Below are 13,698 nucleotides of genomic sequence, written 5' to 3' on the forward strand. Positions count from 1 at the left end.
AGAAAGGGGGGAGGGAGGGGAGAAAGGGGGGTGAAGGGGAGAAAGGGGGGGTGAAGGGGAGAAAGGGGGAGAGAGGGGGGGTGAAGGGGAGAAAGGGGGAGAGAGGGGGGTGAAGGGGAGAGAGGGGGGGTGAAGGGGAGAGGGGGGGGGGTGAAGGGGGAGAGGGGGGGGGGTGAAGGGGAGAGGGGGGAGGGGGTGAAGGGGAGAGGGGGGGGGGGGTGTAGGGGAGAGGGGGGGTGAAGGGGAGAGGGGGGTGAAGGGGAGAGAGAGGGGGTGAAGGGGAGAGAGAGGAGAGGGAGGGAGAGAGAGAGGGAGGGGGAAGAGGGGAGGGGGAGGGAGGGGGAGAGAGGGAGGGGGAGGGAGGGGGAGGGGGAGGGAGGGGGGAGAGAGGGGGAGGGGGAGAGAGAGGGAGGGGGGAGAGAGGGGAGGGGGAGAGAGAGGAAGGGGGGAGAGGAAGGGGGGAGGGAGAGGAATGGGAGGGAGAGGGAGGGGGGGAGAGGAATGGGGAGGGAGGAGGAGGGGGAGAGGAATGGGGAGGGAGGATGGGGAGGGAGAGGGAGGGGGGGAGAGGAATGGGGAGGGAGAGGGAGGGGGGAGGGAGGAATGGGGAGGGAGAGGGTGGGGGGGGGAGGAATGGGGAGGGAGAGGGAGGGGGGGGGAGGAATGGGGAGGGAGGGGAGGGGGGAGGAATGGGGAGGGAGAGGGAGGGGGGGGAGGAATGGGGAGGAGAGGGAGGGGGGGAGGAATGGGGAGGGAGAGGGGAGGGGGGGGAGGAATGGGGAGGGGAGGGGGGAGGGGGGGAGGGAGGGGATGGGGGGGAGGAATGGGGAGGGAGAGGGAGGGGGGGGAAGGGGAGAGGAATGGGGAGGGAGAGGGAGGGGGGGAGAGGAATGGGGAGGGAGAGAGAGAGGAATGGGGAGGGAGAGAGAGGAATGGGGAGGGAGAGAGAGGAATGGGGGAGGGAGAGAGAGGAAGGGGAGGGAGAGAGAGGAAGGGGGAGGGAGAGAGAGGAAGGGGGAGGGAGAGAGAGGAAGGGGGAGGGAGAGAGAGGAGGGGAGGGAGAGAGAGGAAGGGGAGGGAGAGAGAGGAAGGGGGAGGGAGAGAGAGGAAGGGGGAGGGAGAGAGAGAAGGGGGAGGGAGAGAGAGGAAGGGGGAGAGAGACACAGATCCACCCTCTGCTCCAGCTTTACACCTTTGTAACATCTACAAACTAAAGGAGACTTAGGAAATGCTTCATCTTGCCTAAAGCAGACTGATGGCATCATCTCAGCCTAGGAAAAGTCACTGGTTTGGAGCTCAAGGATTGCTTTTCAATGATAAAAAAGTGTAGAGTTTCTAAAACATGACAGTGTCATTTTATATTGTGACATGCCAGGAATTTGTTTATGTAGACCTGCAAAGTTATTGCAATGTCCACTTTAATAAGGATGAAGAGAAAATTTACAGCTGCTGAACAACAGCAATGTTTTTTGCATGTTTACCATTAGCTTCACCAGGCCTTCCTACATGTGTTAATAAAATTGAAAAAATATGCAGGGATTTTTAAAAACATATTGCACTACACTAATCTCAGTATGTCTCAATAAGGATCTCAGTATGTTATTTTCTTCACATTTGTATTTAATTTTTTCTCAGCAAAACACAAAATGTTATCAGTCCCTTAAAGTGGAACTTCACTTTCTCAATCAACATGGACTATATTTAATCTTTATGCTGCTAGCATTAGTAAATAGATAGGAAAGTAAAACATATTTACTTGTTTTAAACTGTTTTTTTACATTTCTTTAGTCATTTCCTAGTTTTCATGCTTAGGCAAATGATGTCATACATCCCAGGAGTCTTCAGGAGGGTTTTCTCCACTAAGAACACCCTCCTGTCTGTATGCCTATGCCAAGGGCAAGATTTGCAGGAAGTAATTGTTACATGAATCATCTGCCCTTACTCAAGATGGCCACTGCCAGATATGCTCAGGGCGTGGTTTTCAACATGATTTCTCAGCAAAATAAAGCATGGAGACTTCAAAGGTTGGGTGAGTTTAATTTGAATATTAAAAATGAATTAAATGGCGATTTTTGTTTGTGCTCCTCAGATACAGTGTAGTTCTGCTTTAAATACATCCCACATAGCCTTGTTTGGTTATGACTTTTGGGATTTCTGAATGGAACAGATTTATTAGTTTTTGTTCCATACTTTGCAAGAAATCTGACAAATACTTGGTCCTCAATTATCATGAAGTTAATAATATCTTCAGGACTTGAAAAAACTATTTGGGTGAACCTGGAATCAGCATAACTAAATACATGGATCGAAATTCAACCAGTTCAGCAGGGACCAGCCAAATTTCGATCCATGTGTGGCCATTTTGATTGAACAGAAATCATTCTGATAAACTTCTGTTCAAACACCCTGTTGGAGAATCTCTGCTTGATCAGTGCCGTGGCTACATTATGTCTGAATAATGAAAATTATCTGTCAGAATACAAAAACACAATGGGGAGGATTTCCCCATCTCACCTCAAATTTTGGATGAAGGGAATTGGGTGTTTTTTTCATTCAACCTGTTGGACTCATCGATGGCCAACCTAATACTGTACCACTAATGTTGACATTTAGAAGCCTGGAGCCCATCAGTTTGGTCTTTATTAAGCCAGTTATTCAGCAATTACTCACATGAGTGCACCAGAGGAACTTTGGATCTTTCATCAGGGTTCTCTCCGTCAGCTTTTTATGGAACAAATTGTATGCATCTACATCCAGAGTATCCCGTAACTAAGATAAATAGAAGACACCATCAAAGTACTTCTCCATAGAAAATAAAACCACACTAGTTCCACTCAAACTGAGTGTTCACCACGGAATATCCTAATTCAATATGTACAGTAACTTGTGTTTAACCCTTAAGTGATTGAAAGTCATTGATACCTAGATGCCTAGGTTATATTGACATTGTTTCATCTGCAGGCCAAAGTTTTTTATTTTTCTTAAAGGAGTCTTCAGCTTGCATGTGATCACTCTGTCAGAGCCAACATGACATAATGATTACATTTTGTGAAACCAGTTTAACTGCTTTCTAAACATCAATGAAGAACTTGACTGTCAGCTGAGATTGAGAACCAGAATGTGTGTGAAGTGTCAACTGCTGGTTTATATAGATGAGAATGTATATTAATGTATTCCAGATGCCAGGGAATAATATACAGACTGCAGTGGGAGGGAGTTAATGAACACTTATGACAGCAAATGGAAAAACAGTAAATTGAGCTATTACTGAAGAATACAGAGTGAATAAATTTAAAAACAAAAATTACAAAATCTATGCACACACCTACAATGCAATTAATGTATGTAAATGCAAAACCTTTTTAGTTTTGAACAGAGTGGGGAAGGGTTAGATGCCTGCATCTTCTGTCAAGTTTTTATTACTTCACTCCTCTGTTTTGTTCTAATGTCTGTTGTTAACAGGACAGAAAGTAGGGGGAAATTGTCACAAGAATGAGAAGGGTAAATCATCTAATAGGGACACCTACTCTAGTGACAGAGTTTCAAGCTGGCCTATAGACGGATCGAAGTCAGCCAGTTCAGCAGGAACCGTACTAATATTGATCCTTGTGTGGCCTTTCCCATTTGTTACATCGACTTCTGTTGAACAGGCAAGTTTGAAAACCTTTGTTAATCAACATCTGCAGCCAATCAGCATACTCAGCAGAGAATCCTACTGGCAGGGACAGATTGCTCCATCCACCTCATTTATGTAAATAGAGGAATCTGTGACCGGCTTAAGATGAGAATTCCTGTTACCTTAGAGGAGATAACCTCTTATTTCCTATTGCTTCTCCAGGACAGGATGTGAAGGAACATGCTCTATTAACAGCTGAAAAATGTTCTGGCTTTTTTATTCCTTTTAATTAAACATAAGTATTGAGACAACTGAAGATATAACACCCTGAATGCAGCTTTATGAGAAGAAATTTTTTTTTACTGCTGCCTATCAATGCAGATGTAACCCAGAGCTTATCAATCAGTACTTTTGTTTTGTGTATCTTCTACAAAGCATCTAACTGGAGAGTAAGATATTCAGCAAAATTGCTCAGTGTCCCCAGATATGCCGTCCCACAAGAACAGCTCTTTGCTTAAACTTACCAGGATGTCCAATGTAGAGAAATAATGCAGGAGTTCACCCTCATCACTAATTTCAGGCGCCTCACATGCTGGACATACCATGTCTCTGATGTGTTTCTCCTTTACTGCAACTGTAAAGTGCATCCGAAAGCAGTCAGGGCAGATACAACACTCACATGAAGTGAGAGAGCGCATCTATGGAATAAAGCAGAAGTGTAAAAAGACAGCCAGACGTGGTCACTGTACCAGTTCCTAGAAAATGTAGGACACTGCAGCTTACAGCAACTAAAGCATTAGAAGTTGTCATATTTCAGGTGATCTACAGAGCAATCATCAAGTGATATCAATCACTTTCAAGTGCAAATGTTACTGAATGGATGAAGGCAACCTATTACCAATAGATCTGATGGTTTTACATTTCAACAGAATAGTTAGTGGTAGGTTGTATTGATTTGTTCAGTCTTTTCTGAATTACAAGGCTGGTTGAAGGCAGTTACCTAAAAACTGCAGTGTGCATAACTAGCATAGCAGCTGTAAAAGTATATGCAATTTGAAAAACAACCAGTGGGGGAATTTACTAAAACTGGAACAGACAATCTGGAGAAGCTGTGCATAGTAACCAATAAGCGTCTAACTTCAGTTTGTTCAATGAAGCTTTGAAAATGAAAGAAAAAAAGCTAACTGGTTGCTATGTACAGCTGCTCCACATTTTGGCTACTCCAGTCTTCGTAAGTCCACCTCACTGTAGTTTTAGGGCCAGTATAAAATGATGAAATATAAACAAAGAAATATGATATGGAAATAAAATAGACTCACATAGCAACCAAGCAGATTCTATACTTCCTTATTTCAAACTTCACTAGTTAAAGCTATAGACAGCACTATCTGTCTTTCTCTTTTAGAGAACTTGATAAACAGGGCCTGTAATCTCTCTAGGTAATTAACATCCAGATGCTACTATTAATGTAGGAAGTCTGAAATGCTTCCTGTTAGGTGTCCTAGTATACAATAATGTGTAAAAGTGAAGCACTGCATATGCAACTGTCAACTCTATTGTCCAAAAATGGAAATTTGCTTTACATTCATTCTAATACTCTCTGACTTTAGCTGTCATCACTAAGGAAATGCATGCTGCATGCATGAAAAGGTGGATAATTCACCTTGTTGCGGGGAAGCTCCCATCCACAGACTGCACACTCCTGAGTTAGCATCCTCTTGATGAAATCACGGTCCTGAGACTCTCTTACTGCCTCAACCACATCCTGCAGACTAAAGCGTCCTTCACCTTCCTGCAGCAGCGACAAAGCCAGTTCAGCGCGGCCCCAGCTGTGTAGAGAATGTTCTGCAAGCAATCTTCGTAGAAGTGCCTATGGGATCACAAACAGTTACTACACTCTTTATATCAACAAATTATAAAGCTACAAAGTTATAGTTTAAAGTGATATTAAAGATTGGAATTTGTAAACCTAAAATGAAAAAAGAAGTTTGCACAGAGCAGCCCCTTACCTCCTTCTCTGGGGTCCCTCATCAGTGCTGTCCACGTCTCCTCTCCTGAATGTGCCCCCATAACAAGCCATGTGCTGTAGGGGCACACATGAGGGCACGCTCCCAAGCGAGGCTATATGCATCCATAGACACACATTTATTGAACATGCCCCCACTAGATTTGATTGACAGCAGTGGGAGACAATTGCTCCCGCTGCTATCAATCAGTCCTCTGAAAGCTGGGGGAAAGACCAGCACTGCTGCAGGCAGGCAGGCACAGTGCTGACCGAGAAAGGGCTTAGGTACGTATTTTAGGGGACAAACAGCAAGGTGAAGATTTATTATCTTAATGCAGGTAATAAAATAAATAAAAGGAATGCGCTAATTAAGTAAATAATACAAAATGAATATAAGAAAAAATATAAAATAAAATAAAAAAAATTATTAAAATAAAAATAAAAAATTATGCAAAAAAAGTGTCCATAAATAATGTCCAAAAAGATTTTTAATTAATGTCCACACTGTGTTAGAACCACCACCAAAAAAATGTTTTTAAATCACCCAACCAAGCTCAAAAAATAAAACGAATACCTTTTTGCTCTGGGCAATATATAACAAATCAATTCTTGGATACAATACTAAATAAATCAACAAACAAATTTTCCTCCAATGAAAAATATTACTGTGTGAATCAACGAACAAATTTTCCTCAGATGAAAAACCACCATTCAAGGATATAGCAAGGATATATCGCAATCCGATTCTTAGATGCGAGAAACGAACAAATTTTCCTCAGATGAAACGCCTGGCCTGCTGGATGCTGACGTCTGAGACATTCTTTGGATGTGAGAGGAGGAGATCCAGAGCAAACGAAGATACGTTAGTGCACGATTGCCTAAACACATGCTTGTAAAACTGGTGTCGGTGGAGACACCTGACTTGTGAGTTTTATTCGTTCATTTAAAAGTTCATTATAATTTTAAAACTTGCTGCACCATGATTCTTTTTTCTTACCTTTAAACATGGTCCCTATGGTATGGAAATATACGAAAGAGTCGTGAGATATATTCCTGGAAATTACCTACACCCTTGAATGGTGGAGTTTCAGCTGAGGAAAATTTGTTTGTTTCTCGGATCTAAGAATCGGATTGCGATATATCCTTGCTATATCCTTGAATGGTGGTTTTTCATCTGAGGAAAATTCGTTCGTTGATTCATACAGTAATATTTTTCATTGGAGGAAAATTTGTTCGTTGATTTATTTAGTATTGTATCCAAGAATTGATTTGTTATATATTGCCCAGAGCAAAAAGGTATTTGTTTTATTTTTTGAGCTCAGTTGGGTGATTTAAAAACATTTTTTTGGTGGTGGTTCTAACACAGTGTGGACATTAATTAAAAATCTTTTTGGACATTATTTATGGACACTTTTTTTGCATAATTTTTTATTTTTATTTTAATAATTTTTTTTATTTTATTTTATATTTTTTCTTATATTCACTTTGTATTATTTACTTAATTAGCGCATTCCTTTTATTTATTTGTTTAAGCAAAACATTTTTTTGATATTTTGAGTTGGGAATTTGCTGCTTTGGAGTTAGAGGGTGTGGCGCTTTTCTTAAAAACACTTTAATGCAGGTAATGCATTGATGTAAAAAAATCTTGACTCTAGAACCACTTGATCGTGGTTATACAACAGACATACCTGCTTATCCTTTGAATCCAGCTGCAAGGGAACTTCTGAGTCTTCCCACACACGCTGAAGAAAGGGCTCTAAAAGTGTTTTTTGTAGTGTACAGAGTGCTCTTCCAACATCCCCAGCAGTTTCAAAAAGGGCAGCAACCACTTTATCTTGGTTTTGGAAACCCAACGTGCCTAGTTCTTCCACCTGGACGTCCATAAAGAAAGATCTCAGACCACAATGCTGAACAAAGTCTTCTGATGAACAATGCAAACCAGATGAAACTTACACAAATTCTACAGCTATTAGGAAACTATATTTCAAAATATGTAACATAAACTTGCATTATGTTTTTAAATACTTTGTTTTTATTCCTTGCTACATCTTAGTGTTGGTGATCTCCTGTAGCTTCTTTGAAGCAACTTCTTGCCTACAAGCATGCACTCCAGTGATGGTTTCCTGATACTGACAACAGTAGACATAACTGGGTAATGTATACTGAAACAGGATGGACATTAATAAACAAAAAGATGGATGGTGGTCAGTCTATTCTTCTCAACATTAATAAACGAGAGCTCAAAGAGTCTTATTGTATGTCTTAATCATTATACCTTACTCCTCCGCTGTATAATACAGAAGTTCATAGCATCCTCCATATCACCTCCACTAGCCACCCATGCGGAACGAGCCTCTTCTGCTGTAAAAGCCCCCAGGTCAGGTGCTGCTTTTTGGGCAGCTTCAATCACCCGTTCCAGTACATAGGGAAGTTCTGTTTGCAGCCAGCCTAGGGGCACCTCTGTACCAGAGTATTGGACGGCGCTGTACACCTCTTCAGGGGACACACCATGTGCCTCTCCCTCCTGTTGGAAGAAAAAAAAAATGAAAAGGAAGAACAGTTATGGGCCTGCTAAGTGTGCCACAAATCTCCCTCTAAATATTTTGGGTGTGTGGAGTATGTCCAGGCCCTACTCCCCTGCAGCTCTCAAGGTGAATTTACTGGAAATATCCAGATGGAGTTTTAACAGCCAGGACGTTTATATTTACACAATGATCTTTCTGCTCCAGTGTAAACGGACACTCACAGAATGTCTACAGGAGGGGTCGGCAATCCGTCGATCGCAAGCAAGTAGATCGAGCGTCCGCCGTGCTGACCCTGTTGTCAAAACAACTTCTTCCTGAGCTGTACACAGAAGCAGTGAACACTGCGCTATGTACTCCTGACCTGTGAACACTGCGCTATGTACTCCTGACCTGTGAACACTGCGCTATGTACTCCTGACTTGTGAACACTGCGCTATGTACTCCTGACCTGTGAACGCTGCGCTATATGCTTCTGACTTGTGAATTTTAGCTACTCCTGACCTGGATAAGTTCACATTTTTGCATTGACATTTGTATTATATTTTTCGAAGGGCTGATTCACAGCAGAATGTGGTGCAGCAAAAATGTATTCCATTGTTGGGTGACCACACAGCCTTTGTGATCTGCGTGCAGGTGCCAGTGTATTGGTAACGCCACCCCAAATGTAGATAGCAAACACAATGCATTTGCAGGCACCATATCGCATGGTTCCACAGTACCATGGTGTTTGGTGTAGAATGCTTTTACAAAGTAGTGCATGCACTACCGTTTCTGCAAAAAAAAAGAATTAAAAAAAATTACCTAATAAAAAGAACTTTTTGAAAAAAAAACAAAAAACTGTTTTTGGAAATAGACACCCTTTAGTATTTAGAGGTATGGTGAGTATTTTGAAGAACTAATTATTTTGCACAACTTTTTGGAAAATTAAATTTGATTTTGGTCACAGTTTTGGTTACACCCAAACACATTCTGCTACGCTTCCTGAGTATGAGATACCACACGTGGGTCATTTTAGATGACTAGTTGCATAGAGGAGTTCAAAATCATAAGCACCACCTTCAGATTTCGCAGGGTTTTAAAGTACCATGCTGTTTGGTGCAGAGTGCTTTTAAAAGTAGTGCATGCACTACCTTTTCTGCATTCGAGTATGATTTGCAGCCCATTCAAATGAATGGGCTGTCAAAATGCGCCACACGGGAAAACGTGGGAAATGCACAGGAGTGTGTGCCACATCACTGTGCCATCCTGGAGTGAACTGGCCCCAAGTTTTCTTCAAAACTGCATTACTTTTTGATGGCCTTGCTATATAGCTTCTAAAAATAGTGTGCTGTGCCCGGTGATATTTGACTTCTCCCATGTTGTTCACTCTAAGTTTGCCTACCCCTAGTTTACAATGTCAAGAAGAGTTGAATGCTCACACTGCGAATTCTTTGGTTCTTTTATAACTCTTTTAAGAGGAGACCTTTGCTCTGCATATAATGACAATTAGTGTCCTTGCAAGTTAACCACTTGCCCTCCTGAGGATTTACCCCCCTTCCTGACCAGGCTTTTTTTTGCTATTCGGCGCTGCGCTATTTCAACTGGTAATTGCGCGGTCATACAATGCTGTACCCAAATGAAATTTACGTCCTTTTTTTCACACTTTCAAACGTTGCGCTTTTTATTTTTTGCGCTAAAAAAAAAGGACCGAAAATACTATGGTATAGATCAGCAATGGGCAAACTACGGCTCGCGGGCCGTATACGGCCCGGCGGACCTTTTAATCCGGCCCGCGGATGGGCTGTCAGGGTGTGTGTAGGCGGGGCAGCGTGACGAACGTGAGGGGAGGGGAGCTAGGCTCCTCTCACAGTCCGCCCTGAAGACCGGAACGGCGCGGGAACACGGCGAGAGGAACGCGCGGAGCAAAGGTAAGTGAATTGACACAGGGGGGACTTGGGGACTTAATATGGGGGGGGACTTAATATGGGGAATGAATTACTATATGGGGGATGAATTACTATGGGGGATGAATTACTATATGGGGGATGAATTACTATATGGGGGATGAATTACTATATGGGGGATGAATTACTATATGGGGGATGAATTACTATGGGGGATGAATTACTATGGGGGGTGAATTACTATATGGGGGGTGAATTACTATATGGGGGATGAATTACTATGGGGGATGAATTACTATATGGGGGGTGAATTACTATATGGAGGATGAATTACTATGGGGGGATGAATTACTATGGGGGATGAATTACTATATGGGGGATGAATTACTATATGGGGGATGAATTACTATATGGGGGATGAATTACTATATGGGGGATGAATTACTATGGGGGATGAATTACTATATGGGGGATGAATTACTATATGGGGGATGAATTACTATATGGGGGGATGAATTACTATATGGGGGATTAATTACTATGCTTACTATGGGGGAATATTACTATACTTACTATGGATGACACATACACATCATTCATCTACTCTTGGTCCGGCCCCCGGGTCCAATATATCAACCCATTGCGGCCCTCAAGTCACAAAGTTTGCCCACCCCTGGTATAGATAATGGAATTTACACAGCTTTTACTTTCTGACTGCCCATCACATTTCTTTAGGTGCTAAAATACCAGGAAAGTACATACACCCCCAAATGACCCCTTTTTGGAAAGTAGACACCCTAAGCTATCTGCTGAAAGACATATTGAGTCTTAGGCACATACAGGAGCCTGAAATCCAATGACCACTTTGAAAGCCTGAAGGTGCGTAACTTCCTCTCTTCACTTCCTCACTACCTATCACAGTTCGGAGGCCCTGAAATACCAGGATAGCACCAAACCCCCCCAAATGACCCCTTTTTGGAAAGAAGACGCACAAATATTGGCCAATTATTTGATAAAATATAACAGATGATGGTATGCTGAGTAAATAGATACCAAACATGAAATGCTTTAAAACTGCGCATGCCCCGTGCAATGGCAACAAACTGCATACGTTTTTAATATCCATAGGTAACGTTTTAAAAGCCTTTACAAGATACCATTTTAGATTTACAGAGGAGGTCTAGTGTTAGAATTACTGCCCTTGATCTGATGTTCACGGCGATACCTCACATGCATGGTGCAACCGCTGTTTACATACTGGCACAGGGTCAACGCTCACGTACGCAGGTGTACATGTGGGGTGGGGGGGGGGGGGCAAGGGTTTTTTTTTTTTAAAGTTATTTAGATTTTTTTTATTATTCTTACACTGTTCCTTTCAATTTTTTTTATCACTTTTAATTGCTATCATATGGAATGCAAATATCCTCTATAACTTTAATGAGCATAGTCATATAATCTTGTTTGAGAAATCTGGGGTCTATCAGACTCTGGATATCTCCTCTGCCCTTACATTATTTAATCAAACCAAGATCGGTGTGATCAGATGCTTTCCCAATTTACAAATGGCGCTGTTTATATCCTGCGAAACTGAAGTGATGAAATGCTCATAGCTTCCGATTTCTTAGACTATAGAGATGATTGGCACCATTCCGGTCTCCAATCAGCTCTATGGTCAGCTGGCAGAAACACCGGCTGCATTCTCAGGTTCCCTCGATGGCACAGGACTGCCCGAGAAGGCCGTGGAAGGCAGCGGGGGAGGGGGGAAATCTGCTCTCGCTGCTTTTACATGAAAGCCCATCGCTGGCTGAAAAAATAAACGATACCATGATGATGCCTGCAGCTGTAGGCATCATTCTGGTTTAACCACTCAAAGTCCAATGATGTACCAGTACGTTGCTGGTACTGGTAAGAGAAGAAATCTCTGCCAGAAAAAGTGTTTGGCATGCCCACCATTATTAGAATATACTGCCCTGCATCTACCCACTTCTAATGGTGGGCACACATGAAATGTGCCAAAAAATATTATAAACTATATATGCCAAAGCATCCACCCCCTGGCCACCCCAGGCCCCCATGTTTTGTCATATGTGCTCTTTTTGTAACTGCGGATGAAAACTCTTATTCAACAGCACTGCACATACCTACTTGTGTATATTTTGAGAGCAAGTCCCTGTTGCTGTCAGAATAAACAAGTCGGTGCTGAAGCTGAATGACTTCCTCATTTCTCAAGCATGCTTTTTCCCCCTTTCTAATACGGGTATTTACAAGCCGTTGGAGGAAGCCCCGGCGATTAGGTCGCATGGTACCACATGCGCAAATTCCAAGATTGTACAAATGTCTAAATAGTGGCACGCTTGAATATAAATTGTCCATGTATAAGTGGTACCCCATATGGAAAAAGGATCACACCAAGTCCCACACTATTTTGCCACTGCTCCCCATGTAGTCTGGGCATCTGGGGGCTCCATCTTTTCCCCCGTAAATACGAAACTTATCTGTATAGCCTGATGCCCTCTCACAGGTCTTCTACATCTTGACCCCTTATCTGGCACATTTGCTGGAGAAAAATTGTTTGAATTCAAGGTGGCCAAAAAATTAATGAGGGACTCATCAACGCAGATGGTTTTCTGGGGAGTATAGACATCTGCAAATGTCTAAATAGTGGCACGCTTGAATATAAATTGTCCCTGTATAAGTGATACCCCATACGGAAAAAGGATGACAATTGTCCATGTATAAGTGGTACCACATATGGAAATAGGATGACAGTAGAAATTGTTTGAATGCAAGGCGGCCAAAAAATTTATGAGGGACTCATCAACACAGATGCTTTTCTGGGGAGAATAGACATCTCCAAATTTTTGGTTAAGGTGATTTGCGAGGGGCTGAATTTTGTGGAGCCGGTCAAATTCAGGGTCACCCCGAGGACGACAGAGTGTGTTGTTATTGAAATGCATAAAACACATTATACTCTCATATCTATGCCTGGCCATAGCAGCAGAGAGCACGGGCATATGATGAATCGGGTCTGTGGACCAATACAACCGCAATTCATTTTTTTTTTTAGTATTGCCCATGTTGAGGGTTAGGCCCAGAAAAACTTTAAATTCGGAACCATAATGGGTTTCCATGCAAATTGTCTGGCAAAATTTGAATTTGGGTAGGCGACGATAAACTGTTGTGCATATAAATTGCTTTGATCCACAATCAATGCATACAGATCTTCTCTGAAAAACAGCTCCAAAAAAATCAAAAGGGAGGAGTTAAATTTGCTGTTTCCACCTAAATTCCGGGTTGGGCATTGAATGGGGGAAGTACGGATTCTGCAGAATTTGTGGGCTACCAATCAGGATTTGCAACCACATCCGGAAGGACACTAGGGGCTCTACGGGCCTGTGTGCGAATTCTTGGTGGCTGCGGGACCAGCTTGTACTGCACTTATGGGACTCGCCACTTCACCAAGTGATACTACAGTGCTGGTATGTGAAAGACCAGGATGTACTAGGCCGCTGGTGCTCTCCAGTTCACCAAAAGGTAGAGCTGCATTAGTACTGGCACTCTGCTGCATATGAGAGTCATCATCCGATTGTAACATCTCAGCAACCTGGGAACATGGTCGCCTTATCTTAGCAGGGACCTCTTCTCCATCGTCTGAGCTATCTGTCAGGG

The 13,698-nt window shown here is 42.7% G+C and overlaps 1 protein-coding gene across 1 annotated transcript in view; it reads right to left on the minus strand.

The window, feature by feature from the left end:
- Positions 1 to 2,670: 2,670 nt before the first annotated feature.
- The window catches only part of LOC149461731 (E3 ubiquitin-protein ligase RNF31-like), a gene marked incomplete at its 3' end in the record, with an annotated part of 39,897 nt that continues 28,869 nt past the window's right edge, over positions 2,671 to 13,698 (minus strand). The window contains exons 10-14 of the mRNA XM_089677864.1: positions 7,897 to 8,145; positions 7,310 to 7,492; positions 5,280 to 5,486; positions 4,141 to 4,314; positions 2,671 to 2,769 (exon numbers count right to left, since the gene is read on the minus strand). Of these exons, the coding sequence (XP_089533990.1) occupies positions 2,671 to 2,769; positions 4,141 to 4,314; positions 5,280 to 5,486; positions 7,310 to 7,492; positions 7,897 to 8,145 (912 nt within the window). The remainder of the gene's footprint in view (positions 2,770 to 4,140; positions 4,315 to 5,279; positions 5,487 to 7,309; positions 7,493 to 7,896; positions 8,146 to 13,698) is intronic.

This window comes from Staurois parvus, unplaced genomic scaffold (assembly GCF_062004578.1).
Source record: "Staurois parvus isolate SC_StPar_1 unplaced genomic scaffold, SC_StPar_1.0 ptg000193l, whole genome shotgun sequence".
Lineage (NCBI taxonomy): Eukaryota > Metazoa > Chordata > Amphibia > Anura > Ranidae > Staurois > Staurois parvus.